The 26,935-nt window shown below is 43.2% G+C and overlaps 1 protein-coding gene across 3 annotated transcripts in view; it reads right to left on the minus strand.

The window, feature by feature from the left end:
* The window catches only part of hipk2 (homeodomain interacting protein kinase 2), a 289,722-nt gene that overhangs the window by 20,177 nt on the left and 242,610 nt on the right, over positions 1–26,935 (minus strand). For 2 of the 3 annotated variants that reach the window (XM_078220250.1, XM_078220249.1), the window contains exons 6-11: positions 26,404–26,588; positions 25,105–25,267; positions 15,158–15,377; positions 14,068–14,189; positions 10,764–10,906; positions 9,263–9,442 (exon numbers count right to left, since the gene is read on the minus strand). In XM_078220250.1, coding sequence (XP_078076376.1) covers positions 9,263–9,442; positions 10,764–10,906; positions 14,068–14,189; positions 15,158–15,377; positions 25,105–25,267; positions 26,404–26,588 — 1,013 coding nt within the window. The remainder of the gene's footprint in view (positions 1–9,262; positions 9,443–10,763; positions 10,907–14,067; positions 14,190–15,157; positions 15,378–25,104; positions 25,268–26,403; positions 26,589–26,935) is intronic. The other variant, XM_078220251.1, reaches the window with a different exon arrangement.

The following is a 26,935-nucleotide window of genomic DNA, read 5'->3' on the forward strand; positions in this document are numbered from 1 at the left end:
CCTTCAGCTGTCAAGTCCCTAAAATCTTAAATACCCTCTCTGTTTTGCTATTTTTCTTTCATCCTTTATGACACTTCTTAAAATCTACCTTTCTGACCAAGCTTTTGGTTATCTGTCCAAATATAAAAGGACATTGACAAGTTGGTGGAGTGAGCAGATAGGTAGCAGATGAAGTTCAATGCAGAGAAGTGTGAAGTGATGCATTTGGTAGGAAGGATATGGAGTGACAATATAAAATAAGGGATAAAATTCTGAAAGGGATGCAGGAGCAGAGGGTGTATATGTGCATAGATCATTGAAAGTGGCAGGACAGCTGGAGAGAGCAGTTAATAAGATATAAAGTATTCTGGGTAAAAGAAAATTACTGCGGATGCTGGAACTTGAATACCAAAAGAGAAAATGCTGGAAAATCTCAGCAGGTCTGGCAGCATCTGTAAGGAGAGAAAAGAGGTGACGTTTCGAATCCAAATGACCTTTTGTCAAAGCTAAAAGGCATAGAAAGTGAGGGAATGAAAGATGAGTCTTAGCCACAGAAACCAGGAGAAAAGACTGCTAATGGCTGTCCACAGAGAGAATAAAGAGTGTGAATGGCCAAATGGCAGAGAAGCTAAAATGAGAGGGTAAGCTGTGACAAATGAAGATGTTGGGGGAGGGGAATGGATGGGACAGAGGTAAAATTTAGAAAAGGGGAAGCAAAGGGGGAAAGAAGGTAAGGGAAAGGGGGTAAAATGGGGGAAAGAGTGGGGGGGGGGGAAGAAAAATGAAGAAAGACATTGTCTTTCTTAATGTTTCTTCCCCCCTACTCTTTCCCCCTACTTTATCTTCCTTCCCTCACCTTTTCTAAATTTTACCTCTGTCCCATCCATTCCCCTCCCCCAACATCTTCATTTGTCACAGCTTACCCTCTCATTTTAGCTTCTCTGCCGTTTGGCCATTCACACTCTTTATTCTCTCTGTGGACAGCCATTAGTAGTCTTTTCCCCTAGTTTCTGTGGCTAAGACTCATCTTTCATTCCCTCATCCTGCAGTATAAATATCTCCCACTTTCTATGCCTTTTAGCTTTGACAAAGGGTCATCTGGACTCGAAACGTCAGCTCTTTTTTCTCCTTACAGATGCTGCCAGACCTGCTGAGATTTTCCAGCATTTTCTCTTTTGGTATATAGTATTCTGGGCTTTATTAATAGGAGCATAGAGTACAAGAGCAAGGAGGTTATACTGGACTTAGACAAGACATTGGTTACACTTCAGCTGGAATACTTTGTACAGTTCTGGGCGCCACACTATAGGAAAGATGTGAAGACATTTGAGAGAGTGTAGAAGAGGTTTACAAGAATGATTCCAGGTATGAGAAATTTCAGTTATGAAGACAGATTGGAGAGATTGAGACTGTTGTCCTTGGAGAGAAGAAGGCTAAGACGAGATTTGAAAGAGAGGGAGCTGGACAGAGTAGATAGGGAGAAATTGTTCCCACTCGTAAAAGGATCAAGAATGAGAGGGCACAGATTTAAAATGATTTGCCAAAGAAGCATATGTGATGTGAGAAAAAACCTTTTCACACAGCAAGTGGCTCAGGTCTGGGATGCACTGCCTTGACGTGTGGTGAAGGCAGGTCCAATCGAAGCATTCAAGAGGGCATTAGATGATTATTTGAAGAGAAACAATGTGCAGGGGTAGGGGAAAAAGGCAGAGTAATGGCACTAAGCCATGATGCTTGTTTGTACAACCATGATGGGCCGAATGGCTTCCTCTGTGCCGCAACAGTCCCGCGATTTGGCTGACTTGTCACATTTTGTTTTATAATGCTCCTGTGAAATACTAAAAAATGCTTTACTACAGTAAAGGTGCTATATAAATACAAGTTGTTGCTGTGCTTTCCAGACAGTGGTAGATAAGAATCCACAGGGTGCATTTATGCTTTACTGAGATACGATCTGATAAGTTTAGCATGCTTGGGAGGAACAGGTGAATTTGGGCCTTTGTTTCCAAAGCTCTCCACCAGTGGTTTTTTTTTTGTCTCACATCTGGTGTGCTGTAAATTAATTGATATAGATTGATTGCTATAATTAGTCAACAACTCCATAATCATTGTACTGTACAACTACCAGCATGGAACCTTTTCATCAAGCAATTCCTATGTTGCTAATAAACTCAGCAAATTGAACTTAATTTGTATATAATTTTGTTTGTCACGTTCAAAAGGTACTCGGGCCATTGAATCAGAAAGTTGAGAGTTCAAACTCCACTCCTGGATAAGGATACCTAAACTAGGCTGAGACAAGTGCTGAAGGAAGGTGCCACCTTCTGTGCAAATTGGCTACCTCATTTTACCACATTAAAAGTACTTTGCTGGCTGTCAAGCACTTTGGGATATTCTGAGGTCATAGAAGGCAATATATACGAATAAAAGATTTTTCTCCTTTCCTTCATCAAAAGAGACGCTGGCAGCCGAGGCCCCAAAACAAATATGGGGATCTTGTTGCACAATTAACCTACACCCATTGATTGAAATGGAGGCAGCATGCCAACTTCTTGCTGCATACTTTCTCATAATGATTTCTGCATGCTGCCAGCACTAACTGTGCTGTTCATTAACTACATGCATCAGCAAGGGGCCCAAAAATCGTAATTTTCGACCACAGCTTAAAGCTAGCCCGTACTTCTTAAAGATAGCCTGCATCTCTTAAAGGTGAAGTGCATTGTGGCTGGAAGCAGTGCTGGGTTTGTGAAGGGAATCTGACTTGGGAAAGAATGAGGAATTGTGTAAAAGGGAGAAAGTGCACTCCAAGGTATTTGGACACTGCACTGGAGGTCTTGGTGCAGGTAGTGGTAATAAGGAGAGATGTCATGTATCTACAGCAGGGCCAAAGGTCTTCCAGACACACAGTAAAAAGGCAAAAGGAGAAGATAGCCATTGAGGTCATTGCCAAGGTTTGAGCCCTAAGGAATTGGATGAAATGCTACAAGAAGATCAGTTTATATCAAACAAGGTCGACAAGGTTTATATCAAACATGGGACTACGATGTTGTGGCCATTACGGAGACGTGGGTAGAACAAGGACAGGAATGGTTGTTGGACGTTCCGGGGTATAGATGTTTCAGTAAGTGTAGGGAAGCTGGTAAAAGAGGTGGAGGAGTAGCATTGTTAATCAAGGATAGTTTAACGGCTGCGGAAAGGCACTTCGAGGGGGATCTGCACACTGAGGTAATATGGGCTGAGGTTAGAAATAGGAAAGGAGCAGTCACGTTGTTAGGAGTTTACTATAGGTCCCCAAATAGTAATAGAGATGTGGAGGAAGAAATTGCTAAGCAGATTATGGATATGTGTGGGGGTCACAGGGTAGTTCTCATGGGGGACTTTAACTTTCCAAATATTGATTGGAACCTTTGTAGGTCAAATAGTTCGGATGGGGCAGTTTTTGTGCAGTGTGTGCAGGAGGGTTTCCTGACACAATATGTGGATAGGCCGACAAGAGGTGAGGCCACATTGGATTTGGTACTGGGAAATTAACCGGGCCAAGTGTTAGATTTGGTTGTGGGAGAGCACTTTGGAGATAGTGACCACAATTCGGTGTCTTTTGTTATTGCAATGGAGAGGGATAGGGCCGTACGGCAGGGCAAGGTTTACAATTGGGGGAGAGGTAATTATGATGCGATTAGGCAAGAATTAGGGGGCATAAGTTGGGAACAGAAACTGTCAGGGAAAGGAACTAATGAAAAGTGGAACTTTTTCAAGGAACAAATACTGGGTGTCCTTGATAGGTATGTCCCTGTCAGGCAGGGAGGAAATGGCCGAGTGAGGGAACCATGGTTCATGAAAGAGGTGGAATGTCTTGTGAAAAGGAAGAGGGAAGCTTATGTAGGGATGAGGAAACAAGGTTCAGATGGCTCGATTGAGGGTTACAAGTTAGCAAGGAACGAGCTGAAAAAGGGGCTTAGGAGAGCTAGGAGGGGAGATGAGAAGTCCTTGGCGGGTCGGATCAAGGACAACCCCAAGGCTTTTTACTCTTATGTGAGGAATAAAAGAATGACCAGGGTGAGGTTAGGGCCGGTCAAGGACAGTAGTGGGAACTTGTGTATGGAGTCAGTAGAGATAGGCGAGGTGATGAATGAATACTTTTCTTCAGTGTTCACCAAGGAGAGGGGCCATGTTTTTGAGGAAGAGAAGGTGTTACAGGCTAATAGGCTGGAGGAAATAGATGTTCGGAGGGAGGATGTCCTGGCAGTTTTGAATAAACTGAAGGTCAATAAGTCCCCTGGGCCTGATGAAATGTATCCTAGGATTCTTTGGGAGGCAAGGGATGAGATTGCAGAGCCTTTGGCTTTGATCTTTGGGTCCTCGCTGTCCACGGGGATGGTGCCAGAGGACTGGAGAATGGCGAATGTTGTTCCTCTATTTAAGAAAGGGAATAGAAATGACCCTGGTAATTATAGACCGGTTAGTCTTACTTCGGTGGTTGGTAAATTGATTGAAAAGGTCCTTAGGGATGGGATTTACGACCATTTAGAAAGATGCGGATTAATCCGGGATAGTCAGCACGGATTCGTGAAGGGCAAGTCGTGCCTCACAAATTTGATAGAATTTTTTGAGGAGGTAACTAAGTGTGTTGATGAAGGTAGGGCAGTTGATGTCATATACATGGATTTTAGTAAGGCGTTTGATAAGGTCCCCCATGGTCGGCTTATGATGAAAGTGAGGAGGTGTGGGATAGAGGGAAAGTTGGCCGATTGGATAGGTAACTGGCTATCTGATCGAAGACAGAGGGTGGTGGTAGATGGAAAATTTTCGATTGGAGGCAGGTTGCTAGCGGAGTGCCGCAGGGATCAGTGCTTGGTCCTCTGCTCTTTGTGATTTTTATTAATGACTTAGAGGAGGGGGCTGAAGGGTGGATCAGTAAATTTGCTGATGACACCAAGATTGGTGGAGTAGTGGATGAGGTGGAGGGCTGTTGTAGGCTGCAAAGAAACATAGATAGGATGCAAAGCTGGGCTGAAAAATGGCAAATGGAGTTTAACCCTGATAAATGTGAAGTGATTCATTTTGGTAGGACTAATTTAAATGTGGATTACAGGGTCAAAGGTAGGGTTCTGAAGACTGTGGAGGAAGAGAGAGATCTTGGGGTCCATATCCACAGATCTCTCAAGGTTGCCACTCAAGTGGATAGAGCTGTGAAGAAGGCCTATAGTGTGTTAGCTTTTATTAACAGGGGGTTGGAGTTTAAGAGTCGTGGAGTTATGCTGCAACTGTACAGGACCTTGGTGAGACCACATTTGGAATATTGTGTGCAGTTCTGGTCACCTCAATATAAGAAGGATGTGGAAGCGCTGGAAAGAGTGCAGAGGAGATTTACCAGGATGCTGCCTGATTTGGAGGGTAGGTCTTATGAGGAAAGGTTGAGGGAGCTAGGGCTGTTCTCTCTGGAGCGGAGGAGGCTGAGGGGAGACTTAATAGAGGTTTATAAAATGATGAAGGGGATAGATAGAGTGAACGTTCAAAGACTATTTCCTCGGGTGGATGGAGCTATTACAAGGGGGCATAACTATAGGGTTCGTGGTGGGAGATATAGGAAGGATATCAGAGGTAGGTTCTTTACGCAGAGAGTGGTTGGGGTGTGGAATGGACTGCCTGCAGTGATAGTGGAGTCAGACACTTTAGGAACATTTAAGCGGTTATTGGATAGGCACATGGAGCACACCAGGATGATAGGGAGTGGGATAGCTTGATTTTGGTTTCAGATAAAGCTCGGCACAACATCGTGGGCCGAAGGGCCTGTTCTGTGCTGTACTGTTCTATGTTCTAAGGTCAGTGAATGCTTCTTAAAATGCTACATGTCACCAACTGTGCCACTAGCCTCAGCCAAAGAGTAAATGATCACTCTACCATCACTCACCTCACAATCAGTCATCTACAATCAGAGACAGCAGGAGCTAATCAGAGTGGAGCACTTGCATGTCATAACCTTGGGATGATAGTAGTACAACTGATATGGATATTGTAATGACCCCCTTTTTTCTCTCTCTCTCTTTATAAGGCAGACACTGGGCAGGGCCTGTAGAACTGTTGTCCTGGTAGGGATGTGTGTATGTATGCCATACATTCAGAGTAGTGGTTTTATTTTGTGTTTAACAATAAATACTTTTGGGTCTCCTGAATTATTTTATATATATGTGTTTATGGGGAATGTTTAAAAATTTGGCTTTATGTTGCAGACAGTTGGTATATCTGGGGGAATGCAATTCAGATGCTGAGAGAGCAGGATAATTCTTCACTTTAGCCTTGCAAATGGTTATGTTAAGTAGTGTTAATGAATGTTTGTTTACTTAAGTTTCCCTGGGATTTCTAATTAGAGTGATTGACAGGGTCATATGATGTTGTGGTTTGGGTGCAGTCCTGGGTCTGCGGCAAAGAGAAAAGGCTCTTGCAGAAATAAGTTTAATTTGCAACTTAAGCCTGGTTGAAGTTAAGGATTTTGCAGTCTTCTGGAACTCCCTCTCTCTGAAAGCTTCAAGACTGTCCACACTCATTATAGCAAGTATATTTATGGTTGCTAACTGTATTTAATGTGGCAATTGAGTCTAAGTGGAATCTTGCTTATTTGAAACAATAAGTTAGAAATTGTTTCCTTTTCACTTGGTAGTTGTATTTAAACTATTACTAAATGTTTTACTATCAAAGATACCTACTTTGACAGTGGAATTACTCCTGGAGCAAAATATCCTATTGTCACATTTATGTCAAAATAGAAAAATTATTGGGGTCTAGTCTGGTGTCCTAACAACTTCAAGGGAGGAAGTAGTGCTTGTCATTATTGAATAGCCATTTCTGATGCCATTACCCACTAGCTAGTTCTGAAACCATTGAAGAGGACAGTATCTTCATACCTATCCTCTTTCTCACTTACTGCTGCATATCAATCTCTACTGATTATAACTTGCAGATGGTGTAAGCATGCCTTACTTTCACCTTTCTCCTCATCATAACCTTAGAATGACTATGTAGACACAGTTGTATCACTTGATTCACACATGCAGCCACAAGCTCAGATCCTGACTGTGCATTTTTAGAGATGGGATCATGAGACACTGGGTGTGTGGGGGCTGCAGCCAAGGCAAAGTGCAGATACCAACTGACCAGAGGGTGAGGTCTCTCACACCTCTTGGTGGGTATATTAATGAGGTCACCTGCAGAAGAATGTTGATAGGAGTATGCAACAAATGTTTAGTTCATTGGCAGGCCTGTCAAAGTTCAGGAAATTGGCTTAGGGCTTGTTCAGGGCCTGGCCCCCATCTTTCCCAGTAGGGAAGTGGTGGTCAACTGTGGATGGTGCAGCATCTGATGGTAGGTGTCACAAATTCCATTGCAGCACATGTAGTAACTGCCCATTGTCCTTGTGCTGCAGTGGAAGATCAGACTGTTGTCATGCAAACTCCGATTCCTGCTGTTATGGCTGTGGATCATAGTGTTCAAAGGGACTTGGAGGTGGCACTGTCATTCAGCAATCTGTCTTCCAACAAATTACTTGGATTGTTGAAATATTGCCTGTTATATCCATTAAGGTTCAGTGTGTATATATAGGGAAAGGCATCAATTGGATAGTTACTTGTGCATATAAAGAGAGACACTACTGATGCAGGGTGTGAATCACACAAGATATCTCCCCATAATTTTAATAAATCTATACCAAGTAAAGATTGACTATGGTTTCTTTCACCAACTGACTCTCAGGAATATAAAACTGCCCAAGGGTGTGGTAGTGGCTTTTTGGAGTACAAACTTCCTAGCAGCATTTGTTCTTCCACCCCTGCCTCTGTGCCATTTTGTTTTCCGTCAGCCAGTAGTCCCCCAGACTGCGGCTGTCCATGCTGAGATGATGCTTTGTGCAGCTGTGACTTCTAAACCCAGAGTTGCTCAGTCATTCTCTAAGGCCATCTGCATTTTCCATCAGCCATGCTACAATCACTGGGATGCGCAAACATGTACTGCGAGAAGGCATGGTTTCATTGATCACTTTGGTTTTAAATGTTAATTTTTGCATTGCAGCCAAGTGGATGCTGTGATATTCAGTGATAGAGGGAAAGAAAGGTCTTAGACTGTTGGTGAATGGGAAATTGAGATTTTAGTTACTGGTATTGCACCCTAATTATGTCTGCACGGACAGTGGAGTAGAAAGGGACATTTTAGGTTTATTCTACAGTGTCAGGTTAGAGGTCTACAGGGAGTGGTGTACCAGGTATTGGAGGACTATTTGCTGACTTCAGGCCTTCAGAACAAACCAATTACTTCCAGACATGGGTGCACTGGTAAGTGAGACAGGGAGAATAAGCAGAGATGACACAGAGCAAAGACAAGTTGCTGGGAAAATAATTAGTATCCCTCATAATGGCAAGGTGGTCAGCACATAATAGACCACAATGAATCTTGACACACTTCCTGCTGGGTACTGTTGACGCAGCTGACAGCAGAATGAAACATCATGACTACTGCCAGGATACCTGACAATGATTCGCTCATTGCCCGTGGTCACACACCAGCTGGATGTTGAGAAAGTGAAATGACTTTTGATTCTAGTGTAAGAATGATAATGATTCAGAGTTGACAAGTGACACCTGCAAAGTGATCTACAGGGAGTCAATGGCACTGTGCACCATGGGGTAAGCCTACAGTGTTGTCCTTGCCCTGTACTGTGGTTGCAGTTGTGGCTACAACAGGTGACAGATTTCAGTGAGGGCATCCATGGTGAAATGCAGGATCTCACAATCTGTTCCTTGCTAAGATTCACACACAATTGAATTGGTGGATGTGGCTTTCTGCTGAGAGCTCTTCTCATGCTCTGCATGACTGATAGAAAGCACCAAATACAATCATAGCAACAGCCTAAAGAAATTAATCAGGAGCTAACCTCTCAATAGTTGGTGATTTGTTTAAATAGTGGGAGGGATCCTTACTTCTGCTTAACATGGGTTCAGCTGTTCAAAGTTAAGAGAGTGCACTGATTGGAGGGCTGAGCTCCAAAATAGCACTGCCAACGTCAAATCAGTGTTGCATGCTGGATGACATCATGATTTGCCTACCCTGCATAATTCAGATAAATGTCAGCCATGCATGTGCTGATGGCCTCACCAAAGTAGCATCTGGAGTAATTTGTGACAGAGGTGTAGAAACACACATCAAACTCTATTTTGGTCCCTTCCAACAGAGGTCATTTGCTCCCCCGCCAACTCTGAGGGATGACAGTAAACATTCGGTGACATATTCTACGCACCTGGTAGAGGATTGCTGTTGCTTGTTTTTCTTTGAGGTGGAGCTTGAAGTGGGCTGTTGTCTCATTACATGAGCGACTCCAATATTTAATGGCTGGGCAGATGGCAGGGTTACGTGACTTGCCAGCAGGGCCGGCTGCTGCATGATGGTATTGTAATGGCTGGTGTGTGGATGAGAGTTCCTGGACCAAACAAAAGGAGGTTAAAGGCGGTCATTGTGCTCACACAGCAACAACACATGTCTTACTAGTTACAAGTAGTCAACCTTCTTCCAGAAATTTTCTCACTGCAGAGTTTTTCAGGTTACAAATAATTCAAGGAAAAGGAGAAACAGGTTTTGTGTTTGACATGGGCTGGACTTGCAATGGCCTCTTTCATTTACTCAGTTTCACAAATTTCAGGGTATTATAATGCTGGGTAGAGTCATAATTGGAGAAGTAGTACTGACAGGTGACACATTTCTTTCCAATTCTTATGTGCCTAACTTGTGACAATTCTCCTTGACCTTTGTGGAACCAAGTCTCCTTGATACCTCCATTGATGGGAGACAAACAGCATCAAACAATTCTGAATGATGTGACCAGCAAGTGGCAGTCCTCTGAGTAGGAAAAGAGGGAGAGAGTGACCAGTTTCTCTGCAGGGTCAAGTTAGATCCACCAGGACACATTTGGACACTGGTCATTTATTGATGGGATTTTGGAATTGAGACAAGCTTTCATGGCAGTGTCAGCTTTCTGACACTGAAATACTTCAGTGATGACAGACTGGCTGGTCTGGACCAGTGATGGCACCTGAAAGGATAAGACCTGCTCTATAGATGTATGAAAAAAGATGTCGAAACATTCTGCGTACCATTTACCCACCCTTTAGTACATTATCTCCTTGGTGACATAGCATTGGGAGCGGGGGATGTTTTCTACTCAGCTGCAAATAATCCTGAAAGTCAACAGATATTAGCAGCCTGAAGCTTAACAGTGCTCTGTACTAGTAAATTATGTGGTATGTGTTTTTTAAACTCCTATACATGCTTAGGTGGAGACTCTTTGCTGATTTTTAGGTGAAGACATAAAATCGGGCTATATCCTGCAGGGAGAGTGCTGACTCTACATTTAATCTTTCAATAGTGTGCTTGGGGCGGACAGAGAGGGGACGCATCTCCTTTTCTTGCCCTGCCACTTTTCTTTCGGCTCACGTCCAACCCTTCTTGCCTTTTACATTGTGGCTTGTTGCCTTCTCGTCTCCTGGATCTCTTCAATTTTATTCATGTTAGTCTTGTATTTCAATAGTGTGGTTAGGAGTTCGGTTTTCACACCCAACTAACACAGGGGCTCAGCAACCTACAGCTGTGATGATGACATTAATTAGACCCTTTTCAGAGTGCCACAAGTCTGTCAGGCCAAGTTGTCTTGTGACTTTGCTAAACTAAATGCTTTCTAATTATTTTGACAAGATGGCAGAAAATTAAGTAATCTAATTTTAATTAACGAGACCCGTTGAACCCACCTCCAGTCCGTCAGTTGCTGGGTTCCTGCCATCGCCTCTGGAAGAACAGTAGTATGCTGCATCGAGGTATGGGCTGCCACACCAGTTAGCTGCTGCCAGGCTGGAGGCAAAAGGATCTGCTGGGTCCCACCAGGCCATGCCTGCTACAAGGAAGAAAAACAAAATAAGGAATACTCATGAGGTTAAGGGGAATGGGCAATTACAACAATGTCCCCACCCCCCCAAACCCTTGTGCTCATTTTTTCCAAGTTGCCAGAAACTCTGTTCCAAGTTTTGACTGACTTAATGAAGTGAACATCGACGCACTGAAACTGTGGCAACTTCGTTGATGAAAGATTCCCACACAAAATTATTTATTGTTTGGTTCAAGTACTTCCCATTACAACTTGTACAAGGATGAATTTTAATGAACTTGTGATAGTTTCAATGCTTCCTCATCAGTAGCATGTTTAAGTCCAATCCTGCTTCTATTCCCTTTCCTAAGATCTGAATGGAGAAGAGTACCCATCATTTGGATTAAATATGGAACAGTCCTACCTGCCTGCTTTAGTGAACATAAAAGCATCAAGTTGTTCCATCAGCCAGCATCATCAAAAACAGATTAACTTCACAAGAAGGAAGCCATTTTGTGCTGTCTCTTTCCGCTAGCTGTCCAAACTAATTCTACTGCTCTGCTTTCTCCTTGTCTGTTCCTCTGCTTCAAATATTTATCTCCTTCCTTTCAAGATGCAATGCTGTCTACTTCAACCACTCCTGCTGGCAAAACATTCCATGCTCCAAAACCCCCCCGGATAGAGAAATTCTACCGACCTAGTCACTGCACAAAGTGACGGTTTTAAATTGAGGATCCCACTTCACTTACTATCCAACCAGTGAAAATAGTCTTTCCATATTCACTCCACCAATGCTCTGCACAAAGTTATAACCTTTGTTTACATCTCTTCTTATGCTTCTTCTAATGAAGAAGGCTCCTATGTCCCAAGCCCTCTCACATAAATAGTTTCCATTGGCAAAATCATAATGAATCTATCCTGGATGTTCTCCAGGGATTTACAGGAGGATTTAAAAGATCAATGGATTTTTTCAACAAAGAGCAGGTGAATTCTCTCCAGTGTTCCAGACAATATTTATCCTTCGGCTAACTATAATCAAATAAAAAAATAGAGAGGAGGTGATCTTGAGCCCACGTTTGCCGTCTGCAGAAATGCCAGCAGGGGTTCAAGATCCAGAAAAACCCAGAAATGGCAAATCTCTCTGGCGAGATTGCGATTTCAGAGTTTTGCTGCCCCTTGTGATCAAATTCACGCCCATATAAGATCAATTTTAATATATTTGCATATTATTAATACCCCCCACCCCCTATGCCAGATATTGAATCCCTGCTGTACTTTCAAACTGTGTCGACGTGGCAAATGCTGATCATGGGGGGGGGGGGGGGGGGGGTTGGTCTGGGAAGGGCGCCCTTTAAAAAATGGTGCCCCGATCTCAGTGTCGCTTGGCTTTGCCAGCTTGTTCAGTGCCTGCTCCCCCCACATAAGTATGAAACACGCCCACCTGTTTTTATTGACAGAATGTGGTAAGATCTGGAGCGAAAACTGGTGTGTTTCTCTGGAGAGAAACATGCCATTTGTTTTCTTTCTGAAACCAACACTACCATTTTTTGGTAAGATTTCACCCAGAATATCTAGTCGGTATCATACTGTGGGAGCTTGCTTTGTGTAAATTGATTGGCCTGTTTTTAAATTACAGTAGTGACTACACTTCGAAAGTACTTTCACTTTAAATAAAGCACCTTAGATGGTGCGATGTCATGATAAGCTCTGTATAAATGCAAGGTTTTATTTATTCGCACCCAACATCCAAAGACATTCACTTTCCAAAAGAGATCATTGGATAAAAGCAAAGTACTGTGGATGCTGGAGATCTGAAATAAAAACAATGTGCTGGAAAAATTAGTTTTTGTCAATCATTGGATAGTGAACAGGAGTGAAATCTCTTTTCTTTTTCCTCTCCCAAGGGTGGAGGTACAAAAATCACTTCCAGCAGCCACTCAACCAGTAGTTCATTTGAAATTAGTTGCCTCAGTAAAGACTAAAGCCTGGATTTTGGCAACCAAGACAGATAACATGAGTTGGAAAATTTCCCGACATGCTAAAATCACCTCGGTAAAGTCAAAATGCATGATTTTTGCTCTGGAGTATGGGGAGGGTTAGAGCTGGGCACGCTGACCCCAGAAGCAAAGCGTAGGCAGTCATAGAGCAGGCAGAGGCAGAAGTGGGCAGAGAACCTGTCTTGGCTCTCTAGGACTTCTTCAAAGCTGTTTTAGAAATCATTAGGGTCTTTAGCCCTCACCCCTCATCTCCACCCAACCCACATGACCCCTGAAAATAAATCTCATTCATAAAATCCATTCAAAGCTTTAAAATCTCACTGTTTCATCTCTTATAAACACAAACTTCTATTCAGACCTAGTATCAAAGACAGCTAATCACTTAATGGCCTATTTAAGCTCTCAACCAAATTGTGTGCTCAGAACCCCCTGCTAAGGTAATCGTAGCTTTTGAAATTCAGCCAAGCATTCAAAATGACATAATTATAGCTCCTGGGTAAATGCTAACAAAGAGCTCTATTGAAACAAGACCAGATGCTACTTTTTCTCCTAACCTACCCCTGTCAGTCAAAACTATGATGTGGAGATGCCGGCGTTGGACTGGGGTAAGCACAGTAAGAAGTCTCACAACACCAGGTTAAAGTCCAACAGGTTTACTTGTGCTACCAAATAAACCTGTTGGACTTTAACATGGTGTTGTAAGACTTCTTACAGTCAAAACTATCCCATTGAGGTATTTTTTAACTCTCATTGACAACTTTGACATTATTTTTTAAGTTTAAATTGTGGGGCATTTAAAAACCTTCAGATGATGATAATTATGCAGAATTATCTATCCTTCAGGAGTGTTCTCATCTACTTCATCAATTTGTAACTCCCACACTGCAGGCTAAGGCCCTTGGACCTGCCAAAATGAAATCTGCTGAACTCAGAGCTGAGTTTGGGTCACCTTCATGAATCATGCCCTGCCTCCTTTCCTCCAAGATCAAAATGTGAATCTGTTGGAAATAGGGGTGAGACTTCCACATCTGGGTCCACCTGCTATTTTTAAAAGTTTGTGGAGTCTTCCTGACTCTGTGAAAATCTAGCCCTATAAGTCATATCTTCTGGTTTGCACACAGTCTATGTCTGTCTGCCATGAGGGGTTTGTTGAATCTTTCTGAAATGTAACACCTTCTTGATCATTCCAACTACCTGTGTCAATAGGCCAGGCTGGATCTGAAGAGGCTGAGCTCCCGGAGCCTGCGTGACAATAGGAAGAGCATTCTCCATTCGGACTGAGTACCCGGCATGCTTGGTCGGGGAAGCCTGCAACCCTATTGGCACCAATGAGAGAGCATTTAAAACGCAAGAAGAAAAACATACAGAGAATGATCTGTCTGAAGCAAGTACGTTCAGTCAAGATTTGAGGAACACTATTTTCAAAAGTTATGCCTCCAGGTTCTAATTGCAACACACACTCTCTATCACCCTTTTTCATGTGTAAATGACAGACTATTCGGCCATTGAGGTCATCATAGTTGAACCGGATCTTGTTCTCACCCATATACGTGCTTTTCAGCAAATGATCAGGAATGGGAACTTTGTCTGTTCCCTCTCTTCCTCCTCCTTATCACTGGGTGCTGAGGACAAATGCATAGTATTTACAGCACATATACAGGTTATCCAACCCCATTGGTCTATACTCTGAGTCTCCTCCCACTATATTTTATCGTACCCCTTCATCATATCTTGCTATTCCTTTCTCCCTTATATGTGTAACTCTTAAATGCTCTTAACTCTTAAGTTACTCTTAAATGCATTCATGCTTTTTACCTCAAGTATTCCTTGTGATTGTGAGTGCCACAGGCTAATCACTCTATTGGTAATTAAGTTCATCCTGAGTTTCCTAATGGATTTATTTGTGACTTCTTTATATTTATGGCCTGTAATTTTGAACTCCACCCGAAAAGGAGTTCTATGTCTATCTTATCAAAACCCTTCATTATTTTTAAGATGGTCACTCCTCGGTCTTCTCCTTTTCTCAAGAAAGAATCCCCAAACTCAAGTCTTTATTGTAACATCTCCCTTTCCCTTTACACAGGCCTGGCATCAATCCCAGTACTCCCTTAGTCTGCCTAACTGTTCGCTAAATGTGTTGAGCAATCTTGTTGAGGGAGGGACAGCGGCAGAAGAAACTATTTTTAGCTCAATAAGAAATAGTGCTGTATGCACTGAATTATAAAGATCTGAACTTGCCTAAACAGCAGGGTAAACAAATTGAGTCAAACAAAACACAACTCACCTTGAAATCCAGGTGGGCACACAATCAAGGCCTGTTGGAAGGGATCAGGCCGAGCACACAGCTGCGAGGCTCCTGTCTGCAGTGGCATGCTCCGCTGGGCAACAGCTGCCATGGATGCTGCTGAAGGCTGGTAAAGTGCAGATTGGTAGTTAAGTAAGGAGACATCGGGGTTGGCAAGGGAAAGGGTGGCACTTGTGGATGTGGGAGCCAGGCTGTTGGCCTAAAGGGATGATGGGATTTAATACAAATAATAGGAGATGGTAAGCATGGCTGTTTGGGGAGGAGAAATTAAAACACAAAGAAAGCACAAAATCTGGGTTGAAACAATTTGATTTCCTGCAACTTAGGATGTGTACTTTTTTTTAAAAAAAAGTGAAGAATATATATTGAGATTACCAGATTACTTCATATATTATTAAAAGAACCATTTTGCTTTGAAATCAAATTGTTGGAGCCTTATATTGGAAGAACAATGAATGTTCAGAAAATCCTCAGTATTCTTAACTAGCAAACTTAACGTGACAGAATATTGATATGGCGCAAAGTATCATTTAAAATTGTTACTAACTGTGGAATATAACTTTTCATATGTACCTATACAAATTTCTATCTCTAAATATAAAAAACAACAAAGGGCTAACTTTCCAGTAAATAAGTGATTTGTGGATGAATGACACTAACAATTGCTCGGAGGTCAACTCTGAGATCAATGTAAATCCTGTAACATTAAACACTGGAATACTTTGGTGCAGGTTTGTTACTTATTAAGGCAGCGATACAGCATTGGTGGGGACAGGTCAATGTATGAAACTGGGGTACAGCAGTGGTGGGGACAGGTCAATGTATAAAACTGGGGTACAGCAGTGGTGGGGACAGGTCAATGTATGAAACTGGGGTACAGCATTGGTGGGGACAGGTCAATGTATGAAACTGGGGTACAGCAGTGGTGGGGACAGGTCAATGTATAAAACTAGGGTACAGTACTGATGGAGACACATCTGTCACTATAACATTGGGGTACAGGTCAATATATAAAACTGGGGTACAGTACTGGTAGGGACAGGGGTCTGTCATTGTATAACACTGGGGTACAGGTCTGTCATTGTATGAAACTGGGGTAGACTACTGGTGGGGACAGGCACAGTACTGGTGGTCTCCCTCTGAATCACACTAGGGTACAGTACTGGTGAGGACAGGTCTACCACTGTATAACACTGGGGTACAGCACTGGTGGGGACAGGTCTGCCACTGTATAACACCAGGGTACAGCACTGGTGGGGACAGGTCAATGTATAAAACTGGGGTACAGTACTGGTGAGGACATGCCTGTCACTGTATAACACTGGGGTACAGGTCAATGTGTGAAACTGGGGTACATTACTGGTGGTGACAAGCACAGTACTGGTGGTCTGTCTCTGTATCAGACTGTGGTACAGTACTGGTGGGGACAGGTCTGTCACTGTATAACTCTGGGGTATGGTCCTGGTGGGGACAGGTCTGTAACTGTATCACAATGGGGTATGTACTGGTGGGGACAGGTCTGTCAGGATATAACACTGTGGCATAGTACTGGTAGCGGAAGATCCCTTAACTTGAGATGCACAAACCTGGTATCAATCCCAGCACTCTCTTGGTCTGCTTAGCTGTTTGCTAAATGTGTTGAGCAATCTTGTTGAGGGAGGGACAGTGGTAGGAGAAACTACTTTTAGCACAATAGGAAGTAGCGTTGTATGCACTGAGTTATAAAGATGTGTACCCGAATTGAGGTGCTTCTAAGTAAATACCCTAGGTGCCTATAAAACAACAGCATCCTTTATTGCTCAAGAGAGGAAACTGCATCCTCACTGCATAAAAGAATTGTGCACAACAATTTTGCAAAATAAGAACATCCTCATTAAACAAAGAGAGGAGCCTAATAAACTGAAGATTTTCTAGAAAGCTATGATCAATGCAATCTGAGAATCAAGCAAAGACATAACACAGTACTATCAATATGTAACTTCTATTATTATGCCATTGTTTTGAAATTAAAATCAGTATATATTTTGCATTCAAATTTTCTTTTCCACCCTTGAAATTGCAACTCACTGCGGTATTGTCACTCTCCAATACTTCATCTGAGTGACAAATCTTTTGGGGGAGATCTTACATTTACACCTTACACTTATATCATTTTCCAGTTGGAATCATTGGACAACAATCAGGAGCAACAGCCAAGGCTGATTTTTATTCCTCTCTTAAGAGTAGTAAAGTCAATATTATTTCTCAATTCATACTTGAACCAAGATTATTTATCTGAGTTGATAAAAAAAAATACACGTCCATCTTTGAATTTCTCTTGAGTTCAATATAGTTGATGATTCCCTTTAAGTGGCCCCCAGTAGATTATGTTCAGGTGCATGTACTGTCCAGTATGTAATATCATAATGTAACCCAGGGTGTAAAATTAAGGCTCCCTTGTGATATGTACTGGATATTGTGTCTTTTTAAAGGTTCTGGCAACCAGTAATCAGATTTTAATTGTTAAGAAATTCTATTTTATATGTAGCAACTGCTCTAATCAAGTCTCACTTAGTTTGCTTAACTTTACTTCCCTCCATGGGTATAAGATGTACCATACACCTATCTGACTGTGTCTTCCCCGTTTAGCCTTCTAATTCCACATAGCTTTGTATTTAAGATGAGTGAACTATCCCTTGTTAGGCTGGCTTCCTTCTCCAAACTTAACTCAATGGACTAGCCTACACAGTTATGTCTTTGCCCTCTTTTTCCTGTATTTCTGTGAAGACTGCTGTTGCTTCCGACTCCTCTCCCACCCCTCACTTCTCCCACCACCTCCTCCCAACCAGCAACTGAATTCTAACCCTTTCAGGGATTTTCCAGTAGGTTTGTCAACAAGTCTGACTTACCTCCTAAGTAGATATTGTCAAAAGATACACTATACACATACCATGCTCAAATCAATTAATCATCCTAATAACAATAGATTTTGCATGTTTATTATAGATTTCAACTAACTCCCATTATCTGAAACATGGAGACCAATTTTGAGGTTCCAGTTGTCAACCTAACTAAGATTAGTTAACTCAGAATGATAAAGGAATAGGACTAGGCCACTTAAGTTCGGTGCACCATTCAGTTAGATCAGGGTTCATCTGCGCTTCAACCCATTTCCCTATCTTCGCTTCATATCTCTTGATATTGTCGTGTCACAAAGAAAGCTATCGATCTCATCTTACAAATTTCAATTGATCCCGCTGTTTTGACTGTCTTTTCGGGCAGACAGTTTCAGATTTCCATTACCTTTTGCAAGAAAAAGTGCTTCTTGATTTCATTCCTGAAAGGCCCAGCTATAATTTTAAGATTACTCTCCCATTGTTCTGGACTGACCCACCAGAGGAATTGGCTTCTAAAATCCAAATGTCTTAATTTGGTGACTCCTTGACCTCTTAAACTTAAGGAAGTACAAGCTTAGTTTATGCTTGTCCTCACAATTTAATCCTCCAAGACCAGTATCATTCCAATGAATCTGTGATTTATCTGCTGTGAGCCCAGATTGATTCACATGGCTCGCTGCCCACTCACCAGCTGAACCTTTACTTTTCAGCAGGGAATCAAACACTTCAAAAACATATACATTCTTTGAATACTGATTGAGCTGCAGCAAGATATAGGGGGAAAAATACCATATTCTACCATATCAGTAAAGGAATGAGGAATAAACGCTTGAGGTGCATTTGAATTTTGAGAAGCCTGGCTCTTGAGCTGAAGTGGACTATTTCCATTCACAAACTTAAAACGGAGAAAAAACCTCTTGATGTTTTCTGTTTTGTTTCAATAGAAAAGGAGTAAGTAGGAATACATGAATCAGAGCATGAGAAATACAGACTCCTTTTTGAAAATTGAGATTTTTTTATCTACAGGCTGAAATATCCTTGGGAGTAGTAATGGTACTTGAGAGTTAAACTAGTGCTATTTTTCACTTCAAAATTGCAAACAGGTTTCAGCTGTTGCTATGTTCCTCATCTGATTGAACACAGTTCCTTTCAACCACACCCAGATCCTTTATCAATTTTTTAAAGAAGTGTTTAATTTTTTTTTTGTTATTTTCCCTCCTGCTCACTTCTAAAACTGTTACAGTAATCACAGGTGGAAGAGTGTCCTGTTATTCTACCCTGGTGACCATTTTTGAGCACGGCCCATCCCAAACTTCTCATGCATAATCATGCACATACATATGCAACCATACCTACACACAGGCAGATATGCACACCCAGAAACACACATCCGGACAGATATGCTCACACACAAGGGGTGGGACTTTCCACCTGCCCTGTGGTGTGTATTGCGGTGGAGAGACTTTCCGGTCCCGCCATTGTCAACTGGATTTCCCATTGTTTGCACCCTCCAGCACCAGGAACTTGCGGCAGGGGGTCGCCGTCCTGCCAGCAGGAATGGTCGGAGGATCCTGCTGGAAGGTTTCAGCAGGGGAATACCTGATAGCAATCAGGAGCAGGAACACTTTGCTGATTCTCCACCCCCAGCCCAACAAATTTAAGCTCCCTCTCCCTTTACTACTATTAGATACCTCAGCACCGAGCACACCTAGGTGCGCGGGATTTTATGGCCTCACTCGAGCAAGACTGGAAATTCCCACCCGAGGTCAACGGCCATTTCCGTTGTCCGCCCCTTGCCCGCTCCGATTCTGTGGTGGGCGGCGTGGTAAAATTCCAGCGCCGGTATCATTCCAGGGCCCTTCTGATTTCCAAATTCAAGCCATCTATTTAGAGGAGGTAGGAGGGAAGCTAACGTGCGATGCCTCAGATATGTGTCACTGGAAACAAACCTGCAGCCTTCTCACTGGAGGCAGCTGCTGCCTGAGATAAACGTGGGGATTGAGCTGTCTCACAGAGCAGAGGGTGACTGAGTCATAGAGTCATAGACTGGTTCTACCTCAGCCTCACTCAAATAGAACTTTGCCTCAGAGGAGACACCTGGTGGGGGAATGTGATGAGACAATGAGAACTTAAAAATAGGAGCAGTTAGCAGACTTGTCAACACAGACACTGACTACCTGTCCAGCTGTATGCCTCAAGTTTAATTCTCGGACTTATCCTTAAAGCCGCTTTTGTTTTAGGGGAAGGGTAATTCCAAAGGAGGCAGGAGTCGTAATTTGTGAGGGCAACTGAGTTTTTGCTTTCTGAGTTATATCATGACGATTAATGTTGCAAAGAATTTTTGCCAACACCGATGCAGCAGTGCCTCTTTAAGACTGAAACCCCAGTGTGAGCTGTTTTAACATATGGAGTTCCTGTTTACCCAACAGTTAAGTGTTTATTCATCAAAGTGAGAGCTAAGTGACTGGTTTCCAACTGGCCTGTGAATGACCTTGGCAATTCACTATCGCACATGTTTAGCTTTCAGTTCAAACATTGTAGTTTTTACAAGAAAGGCCACATTTTGGTTGTTGGGATAGTTAAATGTGAATTATAAATTCGGGTGAATAAAATGAATGGCAGATTAATTTCTTGCCTTCTTTTGTCTCTTTAAGATACTGTGTCTTGCCGGGTTACCATTTATACAGCTTCTAGCTGTCTTCCAGTCAAATTGATATTCTGGTCTCTCCAGCTTTGACATTGGGGGGGAATTTTACCATTTTGAGTCTAAGTGCCGAATCCGGGTGTCATAGATCCGAGCCTGGAATTCTCTTTCCAGCGTGCCCATACGCGTTTTGCCGGCTCCGGCCCGATCTGTGCTGTGGGCGGGGCTTAGCGCTGGCAGACCGATCAGAGCTCTGAACTGCGCATGCGCAGTTCGAAAAAAATCTGACAGAGCGCGCCCGGGCGCGAAAGAAAGAAAAAGCGGAGAGAGCGGCTCTCTAACGATCATCCTCTGGTCGGGGAGGGGTGGGGGGCAGGAGGAGGAGGAGGGGGGGGGGGGGGAGGAGGAGGTGGGGTGGGAGGAGGAGGGGGGGGGGCGGGACCCAGATCATCCTCTGGTTGGGAGGAGGGTGGAAGTGGAGGGGGTGTGACCGATCATCCCCTGCCCGGGGGGGGAGGAGAGGGGGTGTGTGACGTATCATCCTCTGGTCTGGGGTTCCGGTGCCTGCCTGCGGCCGATCCCTCCTGCTGGAGTGGACGTGCGGCCATGCCATCCCACAAAATTTTCAGGATGAAGCGATTCCTCGCTAAGAAGATGAAGCAGAACCGGCCGATTCCACAGAGGGTCCGCATGAAAACAGGCTACAAGATCAGTACAAGTCCAAGTGGAGACACTGGAGAAGGACCAAGCTGGGTCTGTAAAGGGATAAACCATCACTGGTATGTTACTAGCCACAGATTACTCTTCCCTGCAGGGGCAAGAGAGCGGGAGAGATGGCTGTGGCTGGACCAGCTTGGTCCTTCTCCAGTGTCTCCACTTGGACTTGTACTGATCTTGTAGCCGGTTGTCATGCGGATCCACTGTGGAATCGGCCGGTTCTGCTTCATCTTCTTAGCGAGGAATCGCTTCATCCTGAAAGTTTTGTGGGATGGCAGGGCCGCACGTCCACTCCGGCAGGAGGGATCGGCCGCAGACAGGCAGCGGAACCCCCCGGACCAGAGGATGATACGTCACACCCCCTCTCTCTCCCCGCACCCCCCCCGCCTCCCCGGGCAGGGGATGATCGGTAACACACTCTCTCACCTCCCCCCCCCCCCCCCCCCCCCCCACCGAGAGGATGATCGGTCTCACCCCCTCTCCTCCCACCCCCCCCTCCCCAGGGGATGAGACGGCACACCCCCTCTCCTCCTCCTCCCCGCCCCCCCCCCCCCGGAGGAGGAGCTGGGTCAGACGCCGTTGCAGTCTCTGACCCCGCTCTTCGGAAGCTGCAGCGGCAACTTCGGACTTTTATTTGGCAGGTCGATTACAGCGCGGACGTGGATCAGGCCAGAAGACGGTAAAGTGGGATTTGGCGGTAGAGTTGGGCGCGCGGTTCATTAAGTCGATTTAAATGCATGCAAATGCATTTAAATCGTCGGGCTGCCCAATTCGAACGTGGGCTGGACCCACTCCCAAATCGGGTGTCGGTAAAGCCGCGATCTGCTTGGATTCGGGTGCAGATCGTGGCATAGGCCCGACGCCCAACCTTACCGCGAAGAGGCGCGAAGTTTTGGTAAAATTAGGCCCATTGTGTTGCAGGCTATTCAACCATGGAAGGAATCCTAGTTATAATGCCAACACTTCCCAACATAAGTGACTGGACATTGATTTCCTATTTAATTCTTTTTTCATCATTCCATGTCAAAGTGATACAGAAGTCAACTATAAATCTCAATTCAGCACATACTTGAAATCAGACTTGGGCCATTCAGTTCTTCACCAGGCAGAACTACTCCACTGAGGAACCATTTTTAGAAGACTGCTTTAGAGCTGATTTCAATCACGAGAGTCATGAATTCATTCACTTCTCTCAGATGTAGTGGTCTAGGTATTTTATGTAAAGCATTTGTTTTCAGAATCATTAGCCTAAATGCAAGCAACTTAATTCTATCAGATTAAACTGGGATTGATTTTAAGGTAAATCTGTATCCCATTCTTGACCTTGGGCTGTGATACTCGGAGACACCATTCATTTCTTTCACCCTATTTCCACTCATTAATTCAACTGTGGGCAACCTGTGGCCAGGGGGCCACATGCGGCCCATCTGGATTCTGAGTGTTTCCCATGAGAGATTTTATTGACCATTGCCCATGTGCAGAGTTGCCACATTCTTCTGATTTCCATCCACAAAGATTTTTCCTACAAGTGAAGTGAGGTGCATGCTGATTGCACACAGTATTGACTGTGAGAGCCGTACGTTCCCTCTGCGTTCAAGTATAAATATTTATTTTGTTTTTACCATTTGAAGTTGATGGCAATTCTATTAATATATGAATGATTAAGCAATTTTGATAACTCATTATGAAATATTCAGTGTGCATTAAATGTATTTAATCTTATTCATGAGGTCATGGTTGGTGAATAAGCCTGATTTCAATCTTGTGGCCCACTGAGATGAAGGAGGGCCACTCATATGGCCCACTCACTAACCTCAGTTGCCTATCACTGCTTTAATCTGACCATCAGCACAGAGCTGATCTATTTCAATGTTTATCTGTCTGGTCTGATCTCTGATCATTTAATATCAATCTGATTGGCTGGACTCTGTTGAGCTGGTTTACCTAGTTTGGATCATTTTGCGTCCATCTCCCTCTTGTTCAGATTGTTGTACTGAACAATCAGTATAAACATATTCAGTTGTAGACTGTCTGTAGTTTTGACCCTTCAATCTCTAATTGTCCAGATGTGGCTTTTGTTGACTTGGTCTGGATCACTATCTCTTTGCCCGCTTGTGATTGTCTGGAACTGGTTCAGAACACTCAGACCTGACATCACATGTAAAAACACTCAAATAACTAAAAGCTAGTGCACAAGTACAAAGAGTATTCCGAACGCTCACAGAATGTTGGTCTTTATCTCAAGAGGTTTGGAAATTAAAAGTAAGGAAGTGATGTTTCAGTGATACCCAGCTCTGTTCAGATCCCATTTGGATTACTACATTCAGTTTTGGCCATTAAACATCAAACAAAACGATGGATTTGGAAGGGTTACAATGTAGATTCACCAGAATGATAACAGGATTTAAAAGGTTATGTTTTGAGAAAACAGGCTGCATAAACATTGTTTGTATTCCCGTGATTGAAGGCTAATCTGACCAATGTCTTTAAAAATGTTTAAGTAATTCAACAGGGTAAACACAGAGAAACTGTTTCCTAAGGTGAGGAATCCAGAATAAGAGGGGACATCTTAAAATTAGAACTAGACAGTTTTGGAGTGAAATCAGGAGTCACTTTTTACATATGAGCAGTCGTGGAAACAGAAGCAAAAGACAAGATCCATCTAGTTTGTCTTCTATCATTCATTAGTCACAATGACAGTAGAGTTGTTGACTAAGCATGGTAATTCATTTCTACTCATTAGATTGCAATAGACCCCCAGACATGACATGGGGATAAACCCAGTGGTAGAGTTCTGGGAACTATAGGTCCATAGTAATTGACTTATTCCAAACCTACTACAATACACCACAATTCAAATTAGTTATAAAAAGTGCCCCCGAATGTTATTTTTGAACTCACTCACCGAAAGGCTATGCATCATGGAGGTCAAGTGAAATCTTCAAAACCGAGATTGATGGGATTTTTATTAGGTAAGGGTATCAAAGGATATGGAGCAAAGGCTGGCAAATAGAGATCAGATACAGATTTCTCATTAATACATAGAATTTGGCATACCAGTCGCAGTGGGACGCCCAGTGCTTTGAGTCATACCAACTTCTCGAAGAGTCCACTAATGAGGGACAGATTGGAAACTGGCCTTTCCCCTGCTTGACACCCCACAAAGACATATTTTTCTTCAGATTCTGTAAAGGTCGATCTCCCTTACTGGAGGGAAGTGCAACTCTGATCAGTACCTCAACTCGATTTACCTACCTGTATCCCATATTTCTGACTCCCCTATCCAATAAAAATGTACTGAACTCACTACTGTTCCTGCAGCACCTGCTCCATAATAACCAGATGGCCCCCTCCACTGATCCTGAAATCTAGGGGGTTTAGACCCATTGTGATCACCTTCCCATGTTGAGCTGGTTTACATCATTCTCTCTACACATACCTGGTTATACTCTGTGCTGAACTGGCTATTATTATCTTCTCCACAGCTACCTGGTTATGCACTGTGCTGAGCTGGTTTAAATTACTCGTTCTGCACATACCTGGTTATGCACTGTGCTGAGCTGGTTTAAATTACTCGTTCTGCACATACCTGGTTATGCACTGTGCTGAGCTGGTTTAAATTACTCGTTCTGCACATACCTGGTTATGCACTGTGCTGAGCTGGTTTAAATTACTCGTTCTGCACATACCTGGTTGTGAACTGTGCTGAGCTGGTTGCTGAAGGTCATCGTTAGATTGCTTGATGTGCTTGGAGCCACATGTGTGATGAAAGGCGTTTTACTCTGGTTGACTGTGTCATACATATTGACTCTTCGCTTGCAAATCTCCATGTTCTGAAAGCAGGACTTGACACTGGAAGAAAAGCAAAGAACAATTCATCATTGAGAAGAAGGAAACTATGATGATTTCACTCATCACTCATTTCACTCAACATGAGGTGAGGGCTACTTCCAGTAGCCCTCGGCTCAATGAACACAGTTTGGGAAAGTTAATAACAAAAGCAAAAAGACTGACTTGAACAGGGATTCAACTGACGTTCCAAAGCTGCTTGAGGTTCTCCTTTAAAGTTCATTCTGAGGATAATAAAGCCATCCTTAGTTGTTTTTGTGAAGGCAGTGGGAGCCACTTCCTTGAACAATTGCAATCTATGTGGTAAAAGTGTTCTCATAGTGTTGTTAAGTAGAGAGTTCCAGCATTTTGATCTAGTAACAGTGATGTATGTCCAAATCTGGATACTGTGTGACCAGCAGGGAACTTGGAGGTGATAATATTCTCATATACCTACTGTCCTTGTCCTTCTATATCATAAAAGAGTTTGGGAGGTGCCAGTGAAGAAGATCTGGCTAGTTGATGCAGTGCATTCTATGGGTACTACACTCTGCAGCCACCGTAAACTAGTGGTGGAGGAACTGGATGTTTATTCTAGTGGTTGGGCTGCTGATCAAGTGAACTACTTTGTCTTGGATGGTGTTGAGCTTCCTGAGTGTTGGTATCAGCTGTATTGATACAGGCAAATGGAGAGTATTCCATCATACTCCTGAATTTGCAATTTCTGCTACAAATTTCAATTTAATTTAAACCATTTGATTAGATTACAGTAAATTCTCAAGAGTCTTCCAGAACAACTGAGATAAAATGTGCTAAGAAAATCCATAACTTGGAGGGTATGAAGTTTTATAAGTTTAAAGCAATTGGAAAAAGAACTAAAGGTTGCATGAGGAAAATCATTTATACACATCAAATTGTTAGAATCGGGTGTGTGCTCTCTGAGAGTGGTGGAGGAAGATTCAAACAAAGGGAACTGAATAATTATCTGAAGAGAGAAGATTTTTAGGGCTGCACAGAAAAGACAGGGAAGTTGGACTGGTTGAATTGCTCTTGCAGAGAGCTGGCAGCACAGACACAGACATCCTCCAAACACTTGTCACTTTGCAAGAGCTCAGATGTGGAAGAATTTAGGGAAGCTGTCCTGGAAGGAGGGAACGTACTGTGTGCTATGAGGAAAATCCAGTAAGTGGGTCATCATTACAAAGGGATGGCTCAGCGTCTCGATCGGTGTAATTCTCTTGTCTGCGTCAATGGTTAACATCTTCTTCAGCAGATCGATAAATTCTCGCCTGTCTGCCTTCTCTGCCAACATCTCACTTCCCTCCAAATCTGTTGTCATGTTCACCTGCAAGGGAAAGGCTGATATTAGGTGGGAGTGATGGAATGATGCGCGATTGCATTGGAGCATTGCCACCTGTAAGGCTCAGCACAGGGTGGCAAAGGAAGGGGCTTTGCAGTAACCATGCAAAGTTTGTGGTAAGCAAAATAGAGAGGCTAACTTTCTGCACAAGGTTTTCTGTCCTAGTGCTCGAACACTTGCTAAAGTACAGTTTCATGGATGATCCTAGCAGAACAACAGGTTCCTCCTCTTCATTCTCATGTCCATAGCTGGACAGTAGGTGTTGCTATATATCCATAGACTCCTATCATATAACTATTACCTATAAAGATTTATATCTATTTCAACATTGT

This window comes from Mustelus asterias, chromosome 9, assembly GCF_964213995.1.
Source record: "Mustelus asterias chromosome 9, sMusAst1.hap1.1, whole genome shotgun sequence".
Classification (NCBI taxonomy): domain Eukaryota; kingdom Metazoa; phylum Chordata; class Chondrichthyes; order Carcharhiniformes; family Triakidae; genus Mustelus; species Mustelus asterias.